General features: G+C 48.9%; 1 protein-coding gene across 1 annotated transcript; it reads right to left on the bottom strand.

Moving 5' to 3' along the window:
• Positions 1–5,690: 5,690 nt before the first annotated feature.
• GINS3 (GINS complex subunit 3) lies at positions 5,691–11,332 on the bottom strand. Its single transcript, XM_055726524.1, has 3 exons — positions 11,007–11,332; positions 10,296–10,529; positions 5,691–7,676 (listed from the first exon to the last, which is right to left on the bottom strand). Exons 1-3 carry the CDS (start codon positions 11,178–11,180, stop codon positions 7,446–7,448), a joined length of 639 nt encoding a protein of 212 aa, XP_055582499.1. The 5' UTR covers positions 11,181–11,332; the 3' UTR covers positions 5,691–7,445.
• Positions 11,333–12,051: the final 719 nt, after the last annotated feature.

Genomic DNA, 12,051 nt, shown 5'->3' with positions numbered 1-12,051 from the left:
CAGCCAGGGCTCTGGGGGCAAGGGTGGCATTGCTTTGCAGGGATGCCCAGGGGTTAAATGCCACTGTTTGCCCAGGGCTGTGCAGGGAGGGCCTCACTTGAAGGATGCTGGTGTGAATTCAGAGTAGTGTTCATCAGGAGAGCAGTGTGGCGGTGACAAGGCCTGGCAAGCTGGGGAGGCAATGATCTGTTTGCTCCATTCTGCTTGCATCAGCATGGGATGGCCTCACAGTCAGGCAGCTAGAGCTGCATTTGTGTACCTGAAAGCCCAAACTGAAAGGAAAAATCACAGCTCAGCCTTCAGGCAAGGGCTTGGTAAATCCACCATGACTGCAATAAACCCTGCTGATTTGGTCCAAACTCGGAGTAACCTGCTGGTTTCACCGCAGCCACATTCACAGGGGCAGGACAACACAGTACAGCCCTGCCCAGGGAAACATGGGCTGCACCTGGCTCAGCTCTGCTCCACTCCTCAGTGCTCCTCCGGTCTCCACCAGCACAGGTGAGGCAGGACTCTCCTCTGAAAGCCTTTGCTAAAGGGTGGGACTCCAACAGGTGTTCCATTAATGATGACCAGGGCCTGTGCATGGCTCCCCCCATGACCCTACGCTCCCTGAGCCCAGCCAGAGTCGCCCCCCTGCAGTAGAAGTGGCTGCTCAGCCACCCACGGGCACAAAAGGCACTTAGGAAAGGGGCTGCAGGATCATCAGCTCCCACTCCCCAGGTGTCAATTAAACACCCCAACTGCCAATCTTGTATTTGTAAGTGACGTGAAGGCAAGAAACTCACCTTAAATCATTGCTGTGATGGGAGCCTGCCCAACCAAGATACAGCCACGCTGCAGAGGACGGTGCTATATCAAGAGAAACGGGCACATCAGAAGATTGTTTTGATGGTGCCTTGACCTTTGTATCCACTTTACTGCTTTCTCCCAAGTACATCACTGCCACGGTCCCCACCTATGGGACTATGTCATCATCTCCTCACTCTTTTGCTTCAATGCCTGAGAAAAAAACACATGCTGCATCCTAAGCATTTGGCAGCTCCTTGGTCTGAAGTTAGGGAACAATTTGCCTTTTATGTTCAGCAAAAAACCTCCTGTTTGTAGGGGTTTGTCATAATCCTCCTCATGCTGCTGCTTTACCTAGGGAGAGCTCTCAAGGGACTAACAGGACAGCTAGAGACGGGCCCAGCCTTATAAGCCACACAAGCTGAGACTGCAGGTTGAGCTTTCACAACCTCCTTCTGCTTTTTGCTGTTTTTTGTGCTAAGGCATCATAACAGAGGTGGAACAGCACCATCACAACCCTCAGGAGGCAGCTTCTTACCACTGCCCATTTCCAGGCACAATAAAATCTGGAGGGGGGGTGGGGGTAAGGCTGGGATTTTTAAGGTTGCAGTTTCTCAAGCTCATCTGTAGGCAAACTGGGATTCTTATGGTGAAGCTATTTTTGTCCGATCTTATAGGATCCCAGCATAAACAGAAGATGGCTTCCAAGCTTTTAAAGCAATCTTCATCCTTGGTGTCTCTCCTCCATTTCATACGCTAATTGAAAGTAAAATGCTTTTAATGCGTAGTTGTGAATGAGAACCTGAGCCTGAAACAGGGCCAAGAGCAGTTTGCAATGCATTTCAGTGCCATGACTGATCGTGGGGTGCTGCTGTGCTCTTACACCTTCCAGCTGGAGCTGGGGAGAAGTAGGTTCCATGCTCTGTGTTTCCAATGAGGCTGAGCTGACAAGCTGAGGAACCTCACCTTCCCCAAGGGAATGCCAGCTGCCTTCTCTGTGGCTCCAGCAATGCCACATCCTGACACAGCAGGATGCAGCGCTGCAGCTGTGGCCAGAAACATGCACCAAGGCAGCCACATCCCTCATCTTCTGCATCAGCACGATGTGCCGTTCCCCTGAGAAGCTGTGCCTGGAACACCACACCTAGATCTTGGCCCAGCCAGAGAGCACCCTGAGGTGGTACACGCTGCGCTCTGCAACCTGCCTCTATGTCCCTACGCGCTCCTTGCAGCCCAAACTCTGCTCAGCCCGAGTGCTGCCTGCGCCTTGCCTGCGACCCAGCACCTGGAAGAAAAGTGCCTTCTGTCCTAAAACACCAGGGATTTCTGCCTTGCCACAGGGCTAGCTGGAAAATCTGAAGAAGGTGCCTTTCCCCCAAGGCATGGGGGAGCACTGTGAAGAGCTGCAGCTGTACGGCTTCACAAAGGCTAATGAAAGGCAAAAGACCACAGTGTGTTCTGCCAATCCAGATAGAAAGGATACGAAGGCCGCTGGCGCTGCTCGGCAGCCTGCCATGAGAAATAGCTCTTCAAAAATAGAAGCCTGCTAATCTCAGGAACCTGCTGGTATTGTCAATGACATTAACGAAGTGTTTCAAAAACGAGAACAAATGCCTTGGCTTTTTGGGGCTTTGCTGCCCCTTGTAATTTTCCACAATGGCCAAGGAGCAGTCCAGCAGTGGCAGCGCGCTGCTCTTCGTGCCGCTCTGCTCTCCTGCAGACCCCCCAAATGGGGATGGCTCTGCCAGGCTCCCAGCAAGCTTGGCACCTGTGCAGGAAAGCCTGGCCAGCCCTCAGTGCTCAGGGAAAAAGAGGCTCCCAGGAGCAATTTCCTCTGTGGAGTGAAGCCCATTAAGCATACTCGATGGCAATAGTGCCTGGGAGAGGCAGAAGCTCACCATCTTCCTCTTCTCTCTTGTCTTCAATTCTTCTCTTGAGCCCCTTCTGGGTTCTTTTCTATTCCAAGGTCCCTCTCCAGCTCCTGCCTCCTCCTCTCCTTTGCCTCCCCACATACCTCCAGCTCTCTTTACTCCAGTCTTTGGTTTCACCCAAGCAATGATGCGCAGCCTGGAAGTGGTCCTGCAGTTTATTTCCTGAGATGTCACACCATTTACAACGGTAAGTGAAGGGACTTCAGGACCCCTTTGAACAGGGGAGAACCATACTGACTGCTGGACCTGCTGCCTGAGAGCCTTCGGATACTCCCCCTCTCCTCCTGCTCTGCTCCCATCATCTCTTCTCACTGATCTCCTGCTCCAGCAGACCCAAAGGAACCACGGCAGCTGCCACCTCCTGCCTTGCTCCACGTGGCTGGCTGCCTTCCCAGGCACGCCGCTCCCATGGCCAGAGGCTTCCAGGGCTACCGTGGGTGGCAACTTCGCCAAGGCTGCTTTTCTTGCTCCTTGGCAGCTAGAACCACTCCCTCCAACAAGTGATGGGGAGAAGAGGGTAGATGCAACTTTTCTTCTCCCTGTCTCTCCTTGTACCAACAAATTCATGAGGACATATTGTAGAGGTGGGAACGGCCACAGGCAGAGCACAGCTCCATCCACTGCGGCCAGGGGCCACATCATGGCAAATCTGCCCCTGGCAGAAGGGCTTTGAGCTTCGGCACGGTACGTGTTCAACACTGAGCTCAGGCTGGCAAAGAGAGAACAGACATGGGGATGACCTGCTGATCTCTTGCCTTTCTGATCTCTGTGAATCACAGCCTTTAAACACGCATGCAGTCAATCCTAACTCTACTTGTGAGGCTTTCCAGCTGAGGAATAAGCAAGTGGCACTTTGTGAAGAAGAAAGCAGCAGAAGCCAGGGCACCAGCCCCTGCAGCCTGCCCCTCCCCAGCCCATCGCAGTGCCGCAGGACCCCCCGGGGCACTGCCCGCTCCAGCGGAAGCGAATCCTGCACCCACTGGGCAGCACCCAGCACCCCGTGTGATCAGCACATCTCACAGTGGCTAAAATGGCACAGCCAAGCGTCTGCCCATCTCCGCCTCTGCTACTAGTTCCTGGCAGATTTCTCACCACTTCCCTCCTTACAAAGCAAGCGGCAATACTTCATTTTCACGGCCTCTGCCAGCCATGACATCCGCTCTGCTCCTGCGCTCAAACCTCGGACAAGGCAGCGCAGCCTCAGCTCTGCTTTGAATCTCACGTGAGTTGTGTTTCTGCCTAGCAGACACAACAGAAAGTCCCTTGGACACCTAGTTTGATCTCACAGGCCAAACAGGGTTCTCACTACCTTCAACTTGAAGCAGTTAAGACAGGGCCTGCACAAAAACAGTCTTGAACTCAGTGCCCACTCTCCTGGCTGCTGACCGCTGGCCTCCCCGGACAAGGCCCCTCCCGTGGCTGTTGCTTCAAACTGCCCTAGGAATTACTGGGGGAGCCCAGCACGCGCAGTTCACAGCAGCAGAGCTTACTGCAGACTCTGGCAGGAAAGGAGCAAGACAGCGTCCCCCAAACCACGTCAGGCCGGCAGGGTATAAGGGTCCAGCCCAACTGCGTGTTGCACGTAGGCTGAGACGATGGTACCGTTTGAGCAGAGCGAAGCTTCCACATTCGCTGACCCTGGTTCACTGCAGAAGAACCTTACTGCTGAAGAGCCTGGACTGATTTGTGCACACGTGGGTTACAGGACATGATAAACTAGACAAAAACTAATACACTAGGAACACATACGTTCAGCTCCAGCCAGCTGCAGTAGGCTGGCATGCTCTCCATAGCAATGTGTACATGACAGTAACGGGTTCACGCAATCCCTGGCGTCCTGCTGCCACAGCATCAGGCTTGGTTTCAGAACAAAGGCCATCAGGCTGTTCCCACACCCAAAAGCCCCCTGGGCCTAGATGTAAGAAGCAGCTCTCAGTCAGCAACAGTGTGCTAGAAGATACAACTCAAGGCAAGTACTCAGATGGTCTTCACCCAGAAGACACGTTCAAGGGAGGCCCAAACTGGCAGGGCTCCCTTCATCTGCCTGCCCCACACATTGCCTCATCAGCACAGAACACAGAAAAGCATGTTATACCCACTAGAGTTCAGTTCCCAAAGCCAGTCTTGCAAAGCAAAACCACCACATCAGATTTTTTAAAGGTCTTACTGCTGTTTATTCCTAAACACTGAGGGTTACTAAAAGTGACATTGCCTACTTACAAAAAGCCAGTGACACTGAGGACTACTTCAGGGATTTTTTTTCTTCCCATTCTTAAAAGTAGCTGCATAATTTCTTGGCAAATGAGCAACCATCTGCTTGGATCTTTCTCCCAGCAGTAAAGAAGAAAAATGTTCTTACAAATGCAGAAAAATGAGTTTGGATAGTCACCAAAACCAGTCCAGAAGTTGATGAACTACTGGTTTTGGTTATAAACCAACTAGATCTCAAAGTCATCATCTCATTAAAATAATCCTTCCAATTAAAAAATGCTTCTCATCACAGGTGGATGAAAACTTGCTTTCCTTGCAGCAACACAGCTCTGACAAGCTACATGAAGTCTATGCCACAGCGCCTGGAGTAGTAAGGTATGAATACAGACAGTCAACTCCCACCTGCTACCCACCACTCTACAACAAAGTCAAGGTAACACAGAATCGCCTCCATCCACTTGTGTTTCACAGAAATGCAATTTATAAAATCAATAGCTTATTGATTGGTTGGCCATGTCTCACCCATGACTTGAGCAAACAGCTATTACCCACATGGGATAAGCCAGACAAGAACTACTCCTACACCCAAACGACTGCACAAATGTAGCTCCCAACCGTGTTACCTGTAAGAGAGGGGAATGGTATAAGCAGGATTGCATTATCTGTCATGGCCAGTTTTTAAGAGACCTGCACTTTCTGACCCATGACTGCTTTTTCTGCCGCAAGGCAATTAACAACAGACATTTTACATCATGAGCATCCCCTTACAAAATATTTATTCCATATAAAAATCCGGAAACTGACAACAGACAAAGCTGCATGAAAATGCACAGACTATTATGTGCCATTAAGGCATTAAGTGCAGCAGCATTTGATCTTGCATGTACTTGAAATACTTCATTAGGCACAACTTCCAATTAGTCTCCTGTGGCAGGACAGCTGGCCCTGTGCAGCTGAGGCAGAGATGTCAAGGTGCTTGTGAAGCCAGCACACTGTCCCCTCTCACCACCTCCAGAGGCAGAGTTTTCACTCCTCTGGCCAAGGAATGGCCGTGCACCCTTTGTACTTGAGGTTTCCAGTTTGAAGTATCCAAACATCCAAGTGCATCTGCAAGTCCAGTTAACAACTCCTCCAAGATCTGGATCTTGCTGTCATCTCCCAGTGATTCCCACAGAAGAGGAATCACTCAATACCATTACACTCTGGTTCCTCCACTTAAGTACTCTGCAAGGTCCACCTTCTACAGAATCTTAGAAGCATCTGCAGATAAGACATCCACAAGATGTCAAATACCTGCCTCCAAAGGGCAACCACCTTGATGACTATGGGAACTAAGTCCTACAGAGATAACCATCTGTTCTCTGCCTCCAGCCCAGTGAGATTTCAGACAATCTAGGTTTAAGGGTATCCATGTGGAAGGATAACCACTGTGTTCAGCAAGTTCCAATTCCAGTTCACTCCTACTGGCAAGAATGACATTTACTAGTATCACTTTGCTAGGATCATTCAAATGGATCAGAAGGAAGGAAACTCAGCTCATTTGCTCTGTCCCTTCTACTAACCAAATTTAGTAATCAGAAGAACTCCTCACGGGAAAACAGATGGCTCAGAGGTTGCTAATGGGGGAGAGCTTTCATTAAAGTTGTTGCTTCCGATCTGGTCTGGACTAACTCTTTGTTGCCTCCTCTGTAAAACAAGTGGAAGAGCTTTAACAGCCATCACAGAAATGCGTCCATCATAAAAGTCACTCACATCAAACGAGATCATTCTTCACCCCATGCAGCACCAAGCTGAGAAGGGCTGAGAGAGAGAGAGAGAGAGAGAGAGAGAGAGAGAGAGAGAGAGAGAGAGAGGATGAGGTGGCACTTGAGACCTGCATGGCCACTTCACTTGCTACATGGGTTAGAGGAAGTATTTTTCTCCAGGGCATTAACACTGTACAAACGTCAGCAAAGAAAAACATTCCAGCCTCACAAAGAGTCTGATCTGCCTCCATATATAAGAAAAGGGAAAAATTCAATGCAATATTTTTTTTTTTCCCCGCATCATTGTGGCTGTCCAAAGAACAGGGAGCCTGGAAACAGCTGTTCCCAGGAGGCTGGAAAGGGAAGGGCAAGATGAAATACATAGAATTACACTATTTTTCCAAAGGGATCTGGTGTTGTAAATATAAATTCAGAATATAAAGAATAATTAATATTAATTACCCTTGTACAAAATCCTCTCATACCCTTTCAGCCACCTAGTAAACACTTTTAACTGAAAATCCTCAGGAGTGCTACGAGTAAGCTAGTAAGCTGAAAAGATATTCAGTGATGTGATGCCATCTATTTTTCACACCCTTGCCATCTGCTTTTAAAAGTTGCACTAGTCTGATCCAAAGACATTATAGGGAATAATTCCCATTAACGGACAGGGAGCCTGTCCTTCCCAAAGCTGAGAGATCCTTCTCCTCCGTGACAGGCAGACTGTAAATCTCTGTGTCGCTCACTGTAGCTGCATGTTCTTCAGGCTTTAACCATCCATATCTGTGAACTTTCTTTTCCCATAATTCTGGATCAGACTGGAAGCTGTGATTTGAGAAGCCTGTCCCTTTTCCCAGCACTGGAAGTCATTCAGCCCTTTCTGGCCAGCTTGAAATAAAGCTCGCTCCAATTCATCCAGCCGAGCCACCAGCGCTGATGTGTCTTCGTTGTAGGCATTCTGAGAGGAGTCCATGATACGACGAAAACGGCTAATAAATGTCTAAAGAAGATAAGCAAAATTACTGACAGGTTAACACAGAGGCTTCTTCAGCTCAAACACTAGAGGCCTAAGCTTTCAAGACTGAAAAGCCAAAAGCAACTAATCAAGAGTCTGCAAAAAACATAACACTTATTAACCCTGGATATGAAGACAAACCATTTACTTCCTGCATGAGCTGAGAGAGCAAGTGCCCGATATACTGGATGGGAAGCAAGCACAGAATTAGATTTTGGCTGCTTCCTAATGACAGGCTTGAGCAGACCACAGGGTATAACACAATTATGATACATTCCATCTCACTTCATGAGCAGTCATTGCTTTAGAGCAGGTGAAATCAATCTCGTACCACAGCAGCTGCTGCAGGAACGTCAGGATGCAACTTGTGAACAGCCTGGAAGTCAAGCCAAACTGCCATTTTCAGTATGCCAAGAAAACACTCGACCATTAAAAAAGTCAAGGAAACAAATCTACAACTAATAAATAACATTTTAAAAAGCTAAGCAACAAGACATATTTAAGCATCTTTATTTCTCTCCCTCTCTTTGCTTTTGAGAATTAAAAAGAAAAAAGGGTCAAAAGTGTTTGAAAATTGTGGTTTTTATTTCAAAAGCTGATTTTACAATCATCAGAACTGTAGTATTTTAGAGATTTACTCACAGGATAAATATATTATAAATTAACAACTCTAATTTTGGCTTTTTCACCAAATAGTTATACTTCACATTTATAGTTCCTGAATATTTGGGAGAGGGAGGTTTTTTGGCATTTTGTTTATTTTTGAAGTCAGCACAACTCCCCTCTCGTTTGCTTTTAATAAAGAGAAAGCATACCTTGCGTGCTTTGATTTTTTTGTCAACAAGTAGTATGTGCTAATGTGGCTTTTCTCCCCCAAGATGTCCATTAGCAGAAAGAGAAAAGGCAAGGAAAGGTGCGGTCACTTCCTCAATGCAGAAAGCAAGCTTTCAGCAGACAACTCCAATAAAGCAGCAGTGCTCTAAAGCCTCTCTGCATCAGCCTTCATTTAAAGAACAGTGAAGGGGAGGAAGAATAAAAAAGCCAATAGCAATCACCCCAGACTACTCAGAGATGGCTGAAAAAATAGCAGAGCTGTTAGCGGTTAACTTTAAAAGCTCACTGAGCATGGAGTCCGGAAACTGGCAAAGATGGTATCTACCTTTTTAAAGAAAGGGAGGAAGGATGAGCCAAGGAATTATAAATCCATCAGTATCAATTCCTGGAAACATACTGGAACAAATACATTATACATAAGCTTCTGCAAGAAAATGGAAAGAAGAGTAACAGCCAGCATGGACTTGCCAAGAAGAAACTTTGCAAGACCAGCCTAGTTTCCTATTCTGGCAGGACGCTAGGACTTACAAAGGTAGGAAAAGCAGGAGATAGGCATCTGTCATGGGGCATTCTTGTAAGATTTAGCTAAAGTACCCACAGATGGCCAGTAAAGACAATTATCCATAGCTCATCAAGAGGGAAGAATGTCCTGAGTGGAGTTCAACAGGAGTCTATCTGGAACCAAGTACTGTTTGATATATTAATTAAAAACTTACTGAAGGAACAAAAGTTATGCTTATTAAATCAGCAAACAATATGCCAAAGAAGGAGGGATGGCTGGAAGCATGTTGGGGAGCAGAACTCTTAATTCATAATAACGCTGGCAAATTAGAAAGATTGTGTGAAAACAATGGGATGTAATTCAGCTGGGACTAACATAAGGTTCTACATTAAGGCAGAAATAGGGAGCCCATACAAGTGCAGGAAGAGGAACAACTGTCTGCATATGCAATCTGTGCCATCTTACTGTGGACTGCAAACAACTCCCATCAATGTTATTGTATCATGAAAAAGAAAACCAAGATGCTGCACCACAAAGAGCATTGCGGCCTACATGATGAATTCACAAAGTAGTCTTTTTGTTTTCATCAGCACAAGTCTTGAGCAGGACACTGCATGCTGTTCAGGGCACTGCACATCACAGCGGATGCAGATCAACTGGAAAGAGATCAGCAGTGCACAGTAAGGACAATCAGAGATTAGAAAGCATGACCCACACAGATACCAGATGAACTGGAACTGCTGCAGGAGGGAAGAGAATAATCTGTCCTCAGCATTTACTTTGTACGAGACAAACAGAACAGAGCTTGTATTGATGCAAAAAGCTTTAGACATTAGAGGAAACCTTCTAAGATTAGGAAGGCAAAGCTTGTGAAACAGATTGCCCACAGTAGCGTGAAGTCTCACCATTAGAGCTTTAAAAAGAGGACAGAAAAATAGAAATAACAGAGGGTGAATTAATTGTGCCTTGCAGCACAGGCACAATTAAATTATCTTACATATCCTCTCATCTTCTTTTACAGGATTTTATGATATACCATATTTATATTGTGGAAACTCCAAGCCAGAATTACACTCTTGGATACATACTTGAGGCTTCCAGCACTAGACTGTGCAGTTGTCAAAGGGGTCATCCTATACCTTGATCTAGACATCCATGTTCAATCCAGAAGTCATTTGGATTAAACCAGGATATTTTTCCTGAAGACTGCTAAGCAGCTGGGAACAACAGGAAGAAACCAAATTTCCAGACTCAGTTCAGATACTTGCCTGCAGGATAGTCTGAGCTATCTCAGGATTCTCTGGATTGTCAAAATTCAGGAGCTGGGAGCCAAATCTGTAGTAGTATGGCCCCATTTTATGCAGATCAACCACATTAGCATCGGCGCTGAACACTGTCCTCCAGGCTTCCTTGTAAATCTTCGGCAGTTCCACCGAAATGATTCTTCTTTTGCTGTCATACAGGCCTTTGGCGAGCCACAGGGGTATTTCCAGCTTTGAGCCCTGCACGAGTGAGAAAACCCCAAAATTGTCCTTTTGCCACGAAAATATGGGGGCAGCATCCCTGGGCGGGATCAAGCTCTGCTGGTGAACGACCCAAGAGTGCAAATGTCAGCTTTGCTTTCAGAACAGTCTACTACAATTGTAATATAAACCAGACACGCTTTAGAAGCATTAATTATTACTGCAAGAGCCTGAAAGTGGATTATTTTTTTTTAAATGATGCTGTACAAGCCAATAACTGTCAGGTGATTAAAGAGCAGAAGAAAAAACCCAAGTGAACAGCGGCCAGCAGCAGCCGCAGGCGCGCAGCGGTGTGCGGCCACCCCAGCGGGCAGGGGGCGGCTGGGCCCCGGGCTGCGGCAGAGGCCCGCACCGGGAGCGCAGGCCCCGCCACCGGCCCGGGACGGGGGGCGCGCCCAGCCCCCCGCCCCGCGCGGTGCCTGCTGGGAGCTGCGGCTCTTCCCGCCACCGCGTTACCTCAGGGATCGTGTCGCCGGTGCCGGCCCCCTGGCCCAGCGCGAAGGCCAGGCGCGGCAGGGCGCTCTCGGCGCGGCCCGGCAGCTTCTCCTGCGACATCAAGATGTCGTCCAGCGACAGGAAGTTCTCCTCCAGGCCCAGCCCGGGGCCCACCGGCAAATACGCATCGGCCATGCCGGGGCGAGCGGGTACCGGAGCCGCCCCGGATCCTCAGGGCTTCCGCCGCCGTGGCGCATGCGCCCTGGCACCGCCCGCCGCCGACGGCCCGCCCCGCGCTGGGGTCCGGACCTGGCCTGGCACGGCGGCCCGGCCGGCACGGCGGCTCTGCTCTGCACCCGGCCGGCCCCGGGCAAGCCGCGCTGGGCCGAGCCAAGGGGATGCCGGGCCTCAGCAGCAGCTCACGGCGGGCCTGCCCGTGCCGCCGGCGCCCCGCCACCAGCAGCCTTGATAGCAAGGGACGGCTGTGGCAGCGGCTCTGGCTTGTTTTTGGACTGGGCCTTGGACAATTCCTTGTGGCCACCATCCCCCCTGGATGCCAGCCTCGGCCTTGCAGGCAGACCTCTGTAAAAGGGCTATCTTGAAGGCGTATCTCGTCTAAATACGCTGTCAAGACTGAATTTACAGCAGCGAGGCTTTGGTGGTTGCTCCCTGACGGCATTGTGCTCTAGTCACGGCCAGTGCTGATGGCTGAAAAATTCCCTGTCCTCTGGCCAAACGTGGGGGCAGAGCAGCAGTAACAACCCGGTGCTGCAATGTCTGCCCCCTGGCAGGTGGAGGGATTGCCCTGGTGCATAAATACGTTCATGAGTTTGCCTGTTAGCTGTATGAAAAGCTGAGCCAATGCCTTTCATGCAGTTCGTTATCCCCGTGTTTCCTTTCTGCAATTAAGGATGTGGGTCATCGCAGAGTACAAGATCAGGCTGATGGATGTGCCTGTGCTGAGTGGGCAGAAGTCAGTACCGATGAGCTATGTATACCACGGATTTCAGAGTGAGGGTACATCCCAAGGAAAATTATTTCAGTGCTATAAAGTAAGTATTGGAGT

This window comes from Falco cherrug, chromosome 14 (assembly GCF_023634085.1).
Source record: "Falco cherrug isolate bFalChe1 chromosome 14, bFalChe1.pri, whole genome shotgun sequence".
In the NCBI taxonomy this organism is placed as follows: domain Eukaryota; kingdom Metazoa; phylum Chordata; class Aves; order Falconiformes; family Falconidae; genus Falco; species Falco cherrug.
Note: the sequence above shows the minus strand (reverse complement) of the source record. Positions and strands in the feature narration are given on the sequence as shown.

Coding starts and splice junctions, on each gene's coding strand:
- GINS3 (XM_055726524.1), bottom strand. CDS start 11,180: ATGGCCGATGCGTATTTGCCGGTGGGCCCCGGGCTGGGCCTGGAGGAG. Junction 10,530..11,006: donor CCGGCGACACGATCCCTGAG/GTAACGCGGTGG, acceptor TCACTCGTGCAG/GGCTCAAAGCTGGAAATACC. Junction 7,677..10,295: donor TAGCTCAGACTATCCTGCAG/GCAAGTATCTGA, acceptor TATCTTCTTTAG/ACATTTATTAGCCGTTTTCG.